The 16,208-nt window shown below is 42.4% G+C and overlaps 1 protein-coding gene across 1 annotated transcript in view; it reads left to right on the forward strand.

Moving 5' to 3' along the window:
* The first annotated feature begins 557 nt into the window (after positions 1-557).
* preb (prolactin regulatory element binding) overlaps positions 558-16,208 on the forward strand; it is a 31,489-nt gene continuing 15,838 nt past the window's right edge. The window contains exons 1-4 of the mRNA XM_046044642.1: positions 558-772; positions 1,798-1,996; positions 9,434-9,687; positions 13,724-13,804. Coding sequence (XP_045900598.1) covers positions 638-772; positions 1,798-1,996; positions 9,434-9,687; positions 13,724-13,804 — 669 coding nt within the window. The 5' untranslated portion in view covers positions 558-637. The remainder of the gene's footprint in view (positions 773-1,797; positions 1,997-9,433; positions 9,688-13,723; positions 13,805-16,208) is intronic.

Raw genomic sequence — 16,208 nt, forward strand, 5'->3', positions numbered from 1 at the left:
CCGCCAAAGCAACAAAAGAGTGGCTGAAGAAGAAGCACATCAAGGTTCTGGAGTGGCCTAGCCAGTCTCCAGACCTGAATCCAATTGAAAATCTTTGGAGGGAGCTTAAAATTCGAGTTGCCAGGCGACAACCTCGGAACCTGAATGATTTGGAGGCTGGTTGCAGGGAGGAGTGGGCCAACATCCCTGCCGAAATGTGCACAAACCTTGTCACCAACTATAAAAACCGTTTGACATCTGTGCTGGCCAATAATGGCTTTTCTACAAAATATTAACATGCTGTTTGTCCAGGGGGTCAAATACTTGTTTTTCCTCATCAGATGGTTATCAATTTTTATAAATTCATATGATGTGATTTTCTGGAATTTTCTTTGGGATTCTGTCTTTCACTGTTAGAATGTACATATGATTAAAATTATAGATCGTTGCATTCTTTGTAAGTGGGCAAACCTGCAAAATCAGCAAGGGGTCAAATACTTATTTCCCCCACTGTAGTTATTCAGGGGTGTAGCAACCTCAATACACTACAGCAGATAGAGGACAGAGGATGTCATAGATAAACTAACACTCTCTGTTGTCCACAGGTATGGTTGAATGCAGTGGTTTTATGAAAAAGTGAGTGACTTGCGCAACAACAATGGGGAAGAGGAAGGTGCCAGATCTGTACAGAGCTCCCTTTCCCTTATACTGCATTAAAGTTGACGCTCAAACAGGACTTGTGATTACAGCAGGAGGAGGAGGGGCTTCCAAGACGGGCATAAAGAATGCTGTGGTAAGTTCTGAGGATCAAGTGCCGCTCTGCCTTGCTGCCATAATAGACAGCTGCCTCAGAAGGCACAACCTTCGAGTGGAGGCATCTTCTAAGAACACTGGTTTCAAACAGCCTTTTAGATCAGTACTTACAGCAATGTGTGATGGCAGAAAGCCATCTTTCTTATTTTCTGGTTGTCTAGCCTTAGCGTCAGCTAGCTAGCTAATGTTAACCTATTGAGAAGGCAAATGGCTAATAGACACTTCAGAAATCCTACAAAATAAACTTTGGTTGATACAGTCATGCGCTATTAAGATAGTACAGTGTTTAGTTCTTGCTAACTTTTCAAAAATCTAAGTGAAAAATGTACAAAAATATTTTAGAAACTTACAATTTATATGAATTCAGCTTGTTTGTCTGCCATCTTGTCCATTTTTCGTGAGCGGTCGCAGCTGCAGCCACACTGATTTATGGGTAATAGGCCTAGGCCTAGTTATCAAAACTGACCATTACGGGGGCAGTTTGAAGGCATCTTACGAGACAGGAAAAAATAGTTTGATCTGTTTCGAACAGCACTTGATGCCTCGCTGTCCTTTTAGACACCTTCTGAGACAACATTTTTACCTGTTTCAAACACAGCCTTACTGATTAAACTAATAGAGTACTTGCAATCCTTGCAAGCTTAGTGCACTGCAACTAAAGATAACTCATCCACATAAAAAACAGCATCACTAAATTGACAGCATATTTTGTATGTTGTGTAACAGTGTAGCCACGTAGCCTTCACTGTAGCCTGACGCGCACCTCCCCAAAAATGCAACTACACGTTGTGGCGACACGGAGCGCAAGAACTGCGATTGTCAGATTGGGAGCATTGCATTTCCTCCAACCCCACAGTAAGCGCTCCATGCTTTTGTATGCTGTTTTGGTGGTGTAAATGCAGAACGATGCAGACACAAACGCACAAGTATAAATGCGTGGCTATGTCCGTAGCTTACGCCATAGACTCAACGCAGAAGTATAAATCAGGCTTGACTGTGTTTCAGCACTTCCTGGATCTCCAGCTGTTCGGAGAACGCCAGTACAGTGCCAGTCTCCTTCACTCTCATGACACTGACACACGCGCCACCATGAACATGGCTGTAGGTGATGGTGTGATTGCTGCAGGACAGGACGGGACCTGCTCTTTGATGAGGTTTAAACACTGCACACAAAAAGGAGGAGGGAAAGCTGCTGCCAAAATCGGTGAGGATAACTGCTACATTCCCAAATATACCTGCTGTCTAGAGATAAAAAAATGTAATAAATATATTGCACTTAATTGATGTGTGACTGATTTACTAGGGCTGTCCCCGACTAAGGATTTAGATTGTTGAATCAGAAATGTCAGTGATTGTTTATAGTCGACTGATAATGGAATCTGTGTGTTTGTGTTGTGTGTTGTGTGTTGGGCGGGGGAGGGGGGCTCGTTGAGAACTGCATGCACGTTGCGGTTCCTCATGGGTCTATTCAGAGTAGTCTACTGTTTAATAACAATAGAATATTATTTATGTTACGCTAAGTTCACTCAGAAGTCTGCACATCACCACGCTGCTGGTGCTCTGTCTCCCTCCTCTTCTACCACATACACACTCTACACCACACATGCGCACCCCTACCTTAAGGGATAGGGTTACAATTTTTGATTTATTCACACACTTCCACAGTCCGTAAGGATTAGGCTGGCAACCGGAGGGTCACCGGTCCGAATCCAGCTCGGACCAGAGTTGCGGAGTGTAGTCTGGTAGGAGAGGTGTCAGTTCACCTCCTGGCCACTGCCGAAGGTGGCCTTGAGCAAGCACTTGAACCCCTAACTGCTCTGGAGTGGCAGCCCCTCACTCTGACATCCTTCTGTGTGGTTGCTATGTGTCCTGTTTGAGTCCCCCCTTGCGGGATTAATTTCTTCTTCTTCAAGCAAAGCCAAGCTTCACTAAATTTAACTTTAACAGCAAAACATAGAAGACTAAAAAACAAACAAATACTAAATATTGTTGGTAGGTGATCAAATACTTATGTCATGCAATAAAATTAATAATTTAAAAATCATACAATGTGATTTTCTGGATTTTTGTTTTAGATTCTGTCTCTCACAGTTGAAGTGTACCTATGATAAAAATTACAGACCTCTACATGCTGTGTAAGTAGGAAAACCTGCAAAATCAGCAGTGTATCAAATACTTGTTCTCCCCACTGTATCTTACCGTCACAACACGAGCGAAATGACTCATTTGAAAGGGCTATACCAGCCGGACGTTTACAATTTTACCCCCATTCATGTTAGCGGAGCGCTAAACCGGACTAGCGTTTGGGGCCGGGTGTAATTGCAGAATGACGGGGATACCGACGCACAAGTATAAAAGCGTAGCTACGCACGTAGCCATGCATTTATACCCTACGCAGGAGTAAATCAAGCTTTAGAGAGAATGCAATTTTAAGTTCCGTCTGCATGGTTTCACTTTCAGACCCAGAGGTTGCCGCATGATTGAGATTAGAGAAATAACATTGGACAACCACTTGTCATGTAACTACAACTCTGGATTTGATAATGGTGCGCACCATGAGCTGCAAAACAACTGCAGGATGTTGAGTTTCTAACTTAAAAAAAAAAAAAATGGTTTTGCAATGGCCCAATCGGGCCAGTTAGTTGCTAGTTAAACTGTAACTACGTTACATTTTACTGGCCCCGGGCCATCGGGCCACCGTTATTGTCGAGCCCTGGTTCAGTCTTAGAGAGGTTTAGTTGAGGGTGGCAAGCCTTCATCCATGCGGATATGTCTGAGAGACAGTCCATGATCCGCAGAGAGACGGTGCAGTCGTCTGGCGAGAAGGATAGGGTCGAGTGAGGGCATTTTGAGCAAGGGTGTAACCCGAGCCCTTTTGAAAGTGGTTGGGAACGTTCCCAAAGCCAGAGAAGTATTTATCATATGAGTGATTGCCGGTGCCACGGTAGTAGAAATGGTTTGGCATGTTGTGGGACAGCTATGGGTCAAGAGTTCTGATACTTCATTCTCCGTGAGAAGAGTAAACAAGGAGAGGAAGAGAGAAAAAGATGTAGTAGGACTGTGACATCTTAGACTTGGTGTTGAGCCTTTGCAACATTTCGCGAGGGAGACAAACATCTACAAGGACTGCTACATAATAGGTTTTCTTCTGCCGTACTAACAGCGTGAGAGCTGACTGGAGCGGGAGTAGACCAGTTGATTTTGGGTGATTGAGAGAATTGGCAAGTTATAGCCGCCACTTTGCCTGTGAAGAAGGCGGCAAATATGCAGACAGGGTCATGAGTGGTGGAGGAGGATTTAGTAGCGCTTTAAAAGTGGAAAATAATGTCCTTGAGTCAGTGGTACTGCTAATTCTGTCATTGTAGAACACCGTTTTGGCAGCACTGATGCTGGTTGAGAAGGAGGATAGGAGCATTTGGTAGCCCTTAAGGTCAGCAGGGTCTTTGGTTTTTCGCCATTTTCTTTCAGCAGCTCTGAGATCAGTACGGAGCATTCGAATGGTATCAGTTAGCCATGTGTGGGACTGGTTCGGGTGAGCAGGCTTGGTGGCTAGAGGACACATGCTATCCAGGCATGTGTAGAGCACAAAGATTGTGCAGCATCATTGACCTTGACTGAGGAAAATGTGTTGAGGAGGGGTAGAGTAGAAGCTACCATTTAGTCAAAGCGAGTTGGAGAAAGGTTGCGGTGGTGTGAGACATACAGACCTGGAACAATGTAGATAGACTGTGAACTGAATGAAATAGTGGTCAGACAGGTGTAGAGGTGTGAGTGTTCGGTGGCACTGTTTTGGCCAAGAACAAGGTCAAGCACCTTGCTAGCTTTGTGGGTTGGGGGGCTGAGAACTTGTGTTAGATCAAAAGACTGAATCAGAGACAGGAAGTCTACTGAGGTTAATTTGTCAAAGTGAATGTTCAGCCATGCTCTTGGATTGAAGACAGCGGTGTGCTGTGCTTGATTGGCCATCCAACTGACCTGACCTGAACCCCATAGAGTATCTATGGGGTATTGTCAAGAGTATAATGAGAGACACCAGACCCAACAATACAGACAAGCTGAAGGCCGCTATCAAAACAGCTTGGGCTTCATAACACCTCAGCAGAGCCATAGGCTGATTGCCTCAATGCCACACCACATTAATGCAGTAATTCATACAAAAGGAGCCCCGACCAAGTACTGAGGAGTTTTGAATTCCATGAGCTGTAGGCCATAATCATCAAGATTAAAACAATAAGGCCTGAAATATTTCACTTTATGTGTAATGAATCTATGGACCTGGATCTGTTGTTATTTCGTTTTTGTTAATCCTGTTATTTCCCCCGCTGTGTGTGTTCATGTACTTTACCTTAAAAACGTTCTACCGCGTGTGTAGTCACGTGACTTAGACATTACACATTTTTGAAAATGTGCTGTCACTAACCAGTTTTGAATGGAGTAAGTTAATATGTAAATGTAAATAATCATTAGTTGTATAGTGCCTTTCTAGTCTTTTCGGCCACTCAAAGCGCTTTTACACTACATCTGCATTCACCATTCACACACTGAGCCTAAGTGCTCAAACAGAAACTAACATTCGGGGGTTCAGTATCTTGCCCAAGGACACTTCGACATGCATCCTGAAGGAGCCGGGGATTGAACCGCCGACATAACACCATCATACAGACCATTAAATTTTGTAAAACTGCATTCATTCGAAATCTACACAGTTGATTTCTCGCCTCATAAGTTCTCAGAAGAGTATTTAGTGATGAAATAACATACGAAAAATCTAAAAACATTCTGTTGCTGATGATGATGCAGTGAATAGTGACGATTCTCTCCGACCAATCAATAGTCTGCAGTGTTTTCACGTCACCTTATGGTATCGCCTCAGCTCAACTCTGCTAACTTGGAACCTCGACGGAGGTAATACAAAAAAAATACAACGTAGCAGGTATAGGTACAACTTTTCCCCAATGGAAAACCCAAAAAGGCGAGTAGAGGCGAGGTGAGCTGGTACCATGCAGTGAAAAAGGGCATAATATTACTGGTGATTACTGGCCGATCAGTGTCACATACCCGATCCTGTGCTGGTCACATTTACATACATGCTGCACTGTAAGGTGTTTCATGTCAAGCACACAGCGGCACAGACAGTAACTGTGTGTGTGTGTGTTAGTGGTCGACCAGTACATTCATTATCTTATATTTAGAGATCAGGGTGGCCGATGGCTGATAACTAATGCCGATATCCAAACAACGAAAAGTCATGTATAATTTCATCATTCCATGCAGAGTACAAGGTTGTAACGTCACAGTCACGAGTTAACTTACACAGCTGATCCCCTTTACAGGGGTCGTCAAGCCACACCCCGCCAAGTAAAAGTACTTCTTAAACGATGAATCGATCAAATAATCTGTAGAAGTTTCGAACACTAGCACATTTACAGCATTAAACGTTGAAATGTATATTGTAATGGGCTGTATATTAACTTATTGGGAGAAAACTGGTAGTTCTGGCATGATCCTTGTTTCGCTGCGAAGCTTAGACTGTGAGATTGACAGTCGAATCAGGTTCCGCCCATTGAAGCATCTATTCGGGGTCAGCCCTACTTAAAAGTAAGACTAAGACTGAAAATTGTTTCATCGGCCATTTTAAATATGGTTGGCATTTTCCACATATTCAGTAGTGTAAAGTGAGAATGGAAAGATAAACATTTATTTTCCGTAGAGACATTTGTGCTGTTTTTCACATGGTAAACACAGTATTATGAACAGGTGATTTACTTGTAAAATAAATAAATGCCATATAAGGTATGACTGAAATTAACTGTGCTAACTTATCAATGTGTGCATTGTTTCTATTGAAAAACAGTTGGAATACTGTATAGTGCGTTTTAAGTGGTATGCTGTTGTCTCATCTGACCATAAAACCTTTGACACATGCACCAGGATCTTTCAAGTGTATTTTTGCAATTTTTCAGAAGTCTTATTTATTGACAACCTGCCATACAGGCCAGCTTTGTGTAAAGCTTGTGAGATTGTTGTTACATGCACAGACCAACCAGTCTCAGCCATAAAGACTTGTCCTTCAAATGTTGCCATCATGGCTTCTCCTTCAATTTTGTTTCTTTGACGCCTTTTGGAAGAGGATTGTGACTCGTTTGTATAAAAAGCACTCGCAGAGATCCTTATGTTTTGTTGAGAATAAACAAGATTTTTTACCTCAAAAAATATATTCTCCATGGTTGTCTTCTAACCTATAAATTTAAGCTTAAACCTTTCTAATGCAGTCACTAATCTGTTTCACTCCTCCTATCTCACTCAAACAAAAGAATTTCCCAAGCTGTCACCCAGCCCCTCATTATACCTGTGACCTAGTAAGGAGGAGTCGAGGTCTAAATTTCATGATGGCAAATTTCAATGAATAATTAAATACAAGTCATGTTGTTTTTACTACGAATTAATGACTAAATATGAATAAACTTATTATGGATCCAACAGTTGCCATTGGCCTCTTGGTAGCTTCCCTTATCAATATCCTCCTGGCTCAGTCATCAAGTTTGTAGGGATGGTCTGATCTAAGCAAGGTATTGGTGTTCCGTATGCTCTCCTCTTGTTAACTCAGGGATGGTTAAAGTCTTTAAAAATCTGTCAAGTATCCTTCTTCTAACTTGGGCCTTTCCACGACTTTATAGTAGTAATAGCAGTAAATAATTAAACCACTACAGTTGATGTTTTATTGTTGTTTTTTTTTTGAGAAAAAAGATGGCGCCAGTGTGGCCGTCTGTCTGTCACGGTCAAATTTTTATTGCTTGTGTCACTGTTTATGCAAAATATTGACTCTCCGATCTACTACGATTGCCAATCGCTGCTTGATCTCTGATACTCTGTGGAAATATCGATCAAATATGATTGGGGTGGGCAGAAAACTTTTCTCCCTCCTTTGCTGTCAGAGATACCTGCTCACCTCCTGCGCAATCCACCATCACTTCCCTGGAGAAGTCGCTCCAGGCAGCGGGCAAACGCAGCGGTCAGCTGGTGAAGCTTAAAGCATATCTGGCATTCTATCCTGGATGTAGTCAGACTCCCCATGGTTTCTTGGTGGAATATGGATCAATTTATTATCTCTGTTTCCTGACGAGCCCTGGACCCTGCTGACACCTGGCTGGTACCTGTTGTTGCCCATATGTGGAGGCCCAGCTTCCTTGCCGATGTTCAACTCACTGGAGGTGACGTTAACCACGGATATCTTCGGCCGCTGAGTCGATTACCTCGGACGGCCAGTCCTGCTGCTCCTATCAGAGCTGCCTGGTCAATGTTAGATTGCTAGGGAGTAAGACCTTCATCCTGAATGACTTCTTTCTTATTCGTGACTGAAACCTGGCTGAATGTTGGTGAGTCGAGCGCTTTCTCAACACGCCTTGATTATTGTAATGCTTTGTATGTAGGTGTTAGCCAGGCCTCCCTCTCTCGACTACAACTGGTTCAAAATGCTGCCGCTCGTCTCCTTACTGGAACTTGTAAGCGAGATCGCATCTCCCCTGTTCTTGCCTCTCTTCACTGGCTCCCTGTTAATTATAGGATTGATTTTAAGATTCTGTTGTATGTTTTTAAAGCCCTTCATGGATTAGCTCCAGCCTGTATCACTGATCTATTGAAGCCGTATGCTCCTTCAAGGTCATTAAGGTACAAGATCCGGTCACTTCTTGTTGTCCCTAAAACACGGCTCAAAAACAGAGGGGTTCGAGCTTTCACAGTCGCAGCCTGTGGAAGGAATTGCCTCTTCATGTCAGACTGGCCCCCAGCCTTCCGGTTTTTAAATCGCGACTTAAATCTCACTTTTACTCCTTGGCTTTTAATCCAGGATGAGAGCTGTATGTTGCTGTTTTGTTTGGTGTTGTTTGTATTGTGTCTATTTATTGATTCATGTCAATGTACAGCACTTTCGTCAACTTGGCTGTTATTAAATGTGCTTTAGAAATAAAGCTGGATTGGATTATGTCAGGTGGGGCCAATTAACCTGGTGAGTGATCTGGTAGTTTATTGGTTGTACCTGAGGCAGGCATTTTACTAATTCAATTTCAAGAACATTTATACTGTGTAAATACCACTGAAAAAAGTTGGATTTAATTCATTTGAATTTCCGAGGTGTAATGTTACAAAGGTCTGGATTTTGACAAAGAATGATTATTTTCTCTAGGCATTGTACATATACATCTAAACCTGTGTCCAAGTTCACAAAAAAAACCTGTTTCACATTTGAGTGTGGTTTGAGTGTGGCCGTTAATCGGAAGGTTGGCGGTTCAGTCCTCGGCTCCCCCGGTTGCGTGTCGAAGTGTCCTTGGGCAAGATACTGAACCCCGAATTACCCCTGGCGGCTGTTCCGCCAGTGTATGAGGTGATATGTGTGTGAAAGTTAATGTTAGTTTCTGTTTGAGCACTTAGTATGTCTTGTATGACTGGTTAATGCAGATGTAGTGTAAAAGCGCTTTGAGTGGTCGAAAAGACTAGAAAGGCGCTATACAAATACGGAGCATTTACATTTTAATTCATTTCAGTATTATTTATAGAGCGCCAATTCATAACAAAAGTTATCTGATTGCACTTTTCAAATAAAGCAGGTCTTTTTTTGTCCAGTAAAAACATTTCATCTGTGCAGAAGGGAAGAGCGTGCAGCAGGGTAATGCGAGGCGACGAGCTGGGAAAGGAGACAAAGGTGGACCGGATGGTGCTGCGGCATCTGGAGATATGTCAGATGTCAAGGATGAGACGGCTCACATTTCTGTGACTGGTTTGGCTGAAGTGCAGTCAGACCTGAATCCTCAAGACCCGCTTCAGAAGGTGGTCCGGTTCAGTCCTGACCTGAGCCTTCTGGTGACTGGAGGCACAGACGGATACATCAGAGTCTGGGAGGTAAATGCTGTCTGATTGTTCTTTTAACTTGGCCAGCCTTGTTTGAGTGTTTTATTAAAAGCTCTGACACATGTACTGCTTTAGTGTAATTCATTTGGGAAGTGAGGACAGTGCCCACAATGGTTCCTGAAATAACTTATATAATATTATATAAGTAATAATAAATAAAAATTTACTTAAAATTACTTACTATTACTTACTATACTAAGAAACGGGCCTGGACAAAAATGATGGTACCCCTACAAAAGTTTGGAAATAATTTGACCATAGGGACGTCACAGGTGTCTTCAAATTTGTAATCAGTCAGTCTGCCTATTTAAAGGGTGAAACGTAGTCACTGTGCTGTTTGACATCATGGTGTGGACCACATTGAATATGGACCACAGAAAGCTAAGGAGAGAGCTGTCTCAGGAGATTAGAAATAAAATTATAGACAAACATGTTAAAGGTAAAAGCCTGGTAAGACCATCTCCAAGCAGCTTGATGTTCCTGTGACTACATTTGCACATATTATTCAGAAGTTTAAGGTCCATGGGAATAGGGCTGAACGATTTTGGAAAATAATCTAATTGCGATTTTTTTTTTTTTTTTTACCAATATTGCGATTGTGTTTTAATATGCGATTAATTTTTAAGCTCTTTACCTTCTGTATTATTCAAAATGGACAAGCAGTAAATCAGTGTATAGTATGACCAACACAATATTAGCTAGATTAAACACACTGTTCTTTCTTGTAGGTCAGGCCTGTGTTATGATGAAATTAGGTGATGCATGAATTGCATGAATTATTATTGAGAGCTATGGTGGAGAAGAAATATCAAGTTTTAATAATATGAGAAAGATTATTTGAGAGTCAAATATCATCAGGTAGGCCTACCTACAGATCACAAGAACTAAGTTCACCACAGTGTATTATACAGTAAGTGCTCAATACAAAACCCACAGTTCAACCACCAATTAAAGAGTCCTTATCTCAGTTCAAATCTCCTAGGTATCCATCTTTCTATATCCCAGTAAGCAAACAAAAGTTTGAAGTGAAATTAAAAGTTGGCCAAAGGAAATAATACGAATGTTTAATAGCTTAGTAATTCTCCCACAACACCGGAGTTCCCCACCCCCGCAGTCTCCAATGCTGGTGAGCAGCGCACTGCCTGTAACTCGGGACAGACTGGGCCTCTTTTGGACTTGTGCGTTTAGTTTTAAACTTAAGATATTTCCTGAGCTGACTGATGGCTATGTGTGTGACGCTGGCACCGATCGCCACAATGCGCTTAACTTACTACACGTGTCTTTCTGTTGTGCATTTTTCCTGTCTGTCAAAGTGGCGGATGGCCCGACGATTTCACCCACTACCACCACCAAGTTACCCACGGGTGGCGGTGCTACTTTCATTCCCTGTGTGACACTAAAGATTCTGTCTTGTCAGCTTCTGTCAAGCGTAAGGCCATTGTACAACAACAAGTTAAGGTACAGCATAAGGTACGAGTTGATGCTTAGTCTGCAGACTGCTTTACTGTTGTAAATGTGACCAGAGTGTAATTGTAGCCTTTGAGATTAGAAAATCTCGTTTTATTACATCATGATAATATCACAAATGCAATTAATCGTTCAGCCTGGGACTGTAGCCAACCTCCCTGGACGTGGCCGCAAGAAGAAAATTGATGACAAATTAATGAGACGGATAATACGAATGGTAACCAAAGAGCCCAGAACAACTTCCACAGACATTAGAGGTGAACTCCAACGTAGTCAGATCGTACTATCCGTTGCTGTTTGAGCCAAGTGGACGTAATGGAAGACGACCGAGGAGGACACCACTGTTGAAACAAATCATAAATTACAGCTGCAAGCAGTGTTGGGCGGGCCCTCACACTTGAAGCGTGTCGGGGTGTGAGGCAGCCATGTTGCAGATTCTGGAGCTCTGCCGGTGCGGCTGTGAATTTGCTACACGCTTCCGACGCTGCATGAAGGTGTTATACGTCACTTCCTGTGTCCCCTTTGTGGCGCTCTAGAGCACTTGGCGATAAGACTGTAAATGAATATTGGCATGTATTCTGGGCGGGACAGTTATCAAGCACGTAAAGTTTTGTGCACATGTGAGCATGTACACTGACGTTAAAACAACTTACTGTGTCATGGCGAAGAGTTTAACTTTGCCACCACGCCACCGCCATGCCGTTAACTGCAAACTCACAAGTTTTGTAACATGGCTTCATCAATGTGTTAAGGGTTTTCTGGTACAGTTTTGAAGTTGATATGTCCGACCTGATAGGAGTAGTACATTACAGCATAAAATGTGTCATTTCCTTTTATCAGCAGGTGGCACTATGACTTTGAGTAAATATTGGGATATTGATGTGTTCAGGACAGGACTCTTATATTGTATTCCAAATTTGGTGCAGATGTGAGCATGTACACTGAACAATACCTTCCTGTTTTATGGCAAATCATCGATTTTGGACGTCACGCCATGTGCACGCCGTTCCACGAAAACTCACTGTTAAATAAAATACGAAATTTTTCACTGCGTCTGAATTATGTGCAAAGTTTGGTGAAGTTTTCGAGTATGTTTAGGCCCCCAAAATTGAGGTTACTTTGCAGAAAAAACAAATTAATCCCTTTCAGTCCCAGTTTCAATAGGGACTTCATATGCTTCGTGTTTGGGCCCTAAAAAGCGAGACTGGAATTTGCCAAAATGCCTATTGACAAGCCTCAGCATCTGGCACATTTGATTCTGTACAGGAGTAATCTCAAGACTATCAAGGCATTCTGGAGCGGAATGTGCTGCCCAGTGTCAGACAGTTTGGTCTCAGTCGCAGGTCATGGGTCCTCCAACAGGATAATGACCCAAAGGCTAAAAACACCCAAGAATGGCTAAGAGCAAAACACTGGACTATTCTGAAGTGGCCTTCTATGAGCCCTGATCTAAATCCTATTGAACATCTGTGGAAGGAGCTGAAAACATGCAGTACGGAGAAGGCACCCTTCAAACCTGAAATAGCTGGAGCAGTTTGCTTATGAGGAGTGGGCCAAAACACCCGTTGACAAGAGCAAAAGTCTCATTGAGAGTTACAGAAATTGCTTGCCTGCATTGACTGGCTCAAAAAGTGCAACAAAATATTAAGTTCAGGGCACCATCATTTTTGTCCAGGCCAGTTTCATTAGTTTGTTATTTAAAATTATTCTGCTGAACCATAATTAAAAAGCAATGTCTGATTTTCATCAGTTAATTTTCAGTAAATTTTTATTTAGTGTTACTTTTGTCAGTTTCAAGTTATTTCAGTGACCGTTGTGGGTTTTTCTTTAACGGGAGGTTACCAACAATTTTGTCCCATCTGTAAGTATGGATGCAATGTGGATGTCGATATGTCCTCCTGTTATATCTTGGTTCAGCATTCCTTACACTGAACTTTAGCACACCACTCAGCTAGTAATTGTATTTTTTTTTTTTTTTTTTGGCCCTTCATTTGGATTGCAGAAAAATGAACATTTGCCCCTTATCTCCTTGCATGTTTTTATGTTCTAGGGTGGCTATTTAAGAATAGCGTAATCTCTGTCACCAACAATTATTGAGTGTTTAAAGAAAAGGAAATGATTAACATTAATTTTTAAATGTGGGTCATGTTTTCATAGTTTTGGCCCCTGTCCTAATAGCATAGAGTTCTGAGGATTGATGACTGTGTTAGACACAGCTTTACAATACAGTGCACACTGAGTGCACATAAGCCCATGTGTTCCTGGTTCAGCTTTGACCTGCTAAAATGAACTCACTATTGGAATTTTTGGGTGTATTCACAGTGATATTGTTAATAATTGAGGTAAAGTGGGCTTTGTTTGGGTTTACTGGACTGTGCTATAAATCTGTTATTTCATTCCAGATATCAGGCATTAAATTGGTAAAGAAAATATTATCATAATAAATGTTATCGTGACTAAAAGGAATGATGGGGAAACAAACAAAAATACATACATGACATATCTTGAACGTATGCATTGATGTCTCAACACTGATTGTATGTTCTTGACTCTTCTACAGTTTCCATCGCTGAAGAAGAAGTTTAACTTTAAAGCACATGATGGTGAGATTGAAGACTTGGACACGAGTCCAGGGAACAAGGTGAAATGAGAAATAGGTTTTCTTTCAAATATATAGTGCAAATTTTAACAGAAATTTTAACAGAATGAAAAAATCATCAAAAGTATATGCAAATTAAATCTGCAAGCAGCGCTGGACGGGCCCTTGCACCTTGAAGCGCGTTTAGGCATGCCTCTACCGCACTGCAGACAGCACAGCTCGGCTGACATGGCTATGAATTGTTACGTGCTTTGGACACAGTACAAAGGACTTGAAGGTAATTTCCAGTGGACTCTGTGGTGCTAGAGAAAACACTGCAATTAGAGAAGTGCAAGGAACCTGTCGTTTTTGCTCAGATTATTAGGAGTCCAAGCCCGGAGTGGGCTGGGAACCCGCGGATGCAAGGCATCGCGGTTCCCAGTACCAGCGAAGCGGCTGGGAACCCTATTGTAATCGTTATCGTTAGGATTTTTATTATTATTCTTCCGTGAAGAAAAAAACGATACTGCGGCCTAGACTGTAAGTGCTACAGACGCGAAACTCACATGGTAGGTCCAGGTCACCACAGCGACCGCAGACGCAGTTGAATCTTGTGGTATAGGCCACGCCCATTTCCCGCCTATAATTTTTTTTCCCGCAAAATCGCTGTGATGGCAGTTCAAGTTTTCAAATCAACAGCTCAGGCAAACACTTGTCTTTCTGTGAATTTTATTCAAGTCTTCTGCAGAAGAACTTACAGCAACACACATACATGCTCGAATGAGTGAGGAGAGTTCCGTGAGTCTGTTATTTATCCAGCTTTAGGGTCAATCATATCATCCCACAGATACACATTGTCCCTGAAGTGTGGATAACACAGAGAACAGAGATATTTTGACTGTTACGTTTAAACAGATTCAGTGCCACATGAACAGATGAGTCTCCCTGAGTCCAGGGTTACATGCAATATGTTCCCATTACATCGTGAAAACTGAAAAACCTATTTTTATTAACTCCTCCGAAGCCGCACGTCCGATCAGAACCAAACTTGGCAAGGACCATCTCTGGACCAAGCTGATACAGGCTTGTGCTCCCCAGATCGATACGCAAAAAAATGTTCTAATTTTAAGCTAACAAATATTTGCGCAAAACACCAAAAACAGGAAGTGATGTCATATGTTAGGTTTAGAATGGCCGATCGACACCAAACTTGGGGACTTTATGCGGCACGACTTCCTGAAGGCCTGTATAAAATTTGTTGTCAATCTGCCTCTAGGTGGCGCTATTAATCGTATATCAAAAAACACTCCCATAGACATACATTCATTTTATATCTCCATAACCACAAGTCCGACTCATACCAAATTTGGGTCAATTCTTCCCCATGGGCCCCTGATGACACCTGAAAAAATTGGTGCAATTCTGCTTACAGGTGGTACTAAAATCGAACCTGAAATCTCTCACTAAATCCCATTCAATTCAGCATTTTCAAACGAACAGCATTTTGCTTCAGGTTGGAATGGCCGATGAAAGGGCTGTGTGAAATTTGGTCGGCCTCTGCGTGGCACTATTAATCATATAACGCTCCCATTGACATCCATTAATTTTATATCTTCGTAACCGCAACTCCCTTTAATTTCAAACTCCGCTGCGGGGCGCCCGGGGTCAACTCGTGCGCCTTCCACGGGGCGAGAGGAGCGTAAGGCGCCGGGTGGCTTTGACCCCGTAGACATCCATTTATTTTATATCTTCGTAACCGCAACTCCCTTTTAATTTCAAACTCTGGTCGTTTATTCTCCGTGGGCCCCCCGAGCCACAGCGGGGCGTCCCGGGTCGACTCGCGCGAGGGTACTGCTTGCAGTTCTAGTTGTTATTATTAGGGGTCCAAGCCCGAGAGGGCTGGGAACCCGCGAATGCAAGGCATCGTGGTTCCCACTACCACCGGAGCTGGGAACCCTATTGTAATCGTTAGGATTTTTATTATTCCGCCGCTAAAACTCATAATGCAGCCTAGATTTTTGGGCTTCTGTAAATAACATCACAGGGTACGGTCTAGAACTGCTCTTTTATGAAAAGCGCTGTGAGATAACTGTCGTTGTGATTTGGCACTATATAAATAAAATTGAATTGAAATTGAATTGAATAGACGGTAAGTGCGACAGAGACGAAACTCATAGGGTAGGTCCAAACCACTGCAAGTAACTCAGGCGCAAAAATCCGCACACTTCTACCACTAGGGGGTGCTGATGTAACTGCATACAAAGGCGCATATCAAAAACCTTATATCCACAAGTTCGGCGGATCGAGCTGAATCTAATGGCCATGCCCATTTTCACCTAGACTTTTTTTTCGCTACATCGCGAAAACTGAAAAACCTATTTTAATTAACTCCTCCAAAGCCGCAAGTCCGATCGACACCCAACTTGGCACGGATAATCTCTGGACCAAGCTGATGAAAGTTTGTAGA

The sequence above is a fragment of the Micropterus dolomieu genome, linkage group LG03, assembly GCF_021292245.1.
Source record: "Micropterus dolomieu isolate WLL.071019.BEF.003 ecotype Adirondacks linkage group LG03, ASM2129224v1, whole genome shotgun sequence".
Lineage (NCBI taxonomy): Eukaryota > Metazoa > Chordata > Actinopteri > Centrarchiformes > Centrarchidae > Micropterus > Micropterus dolomieu.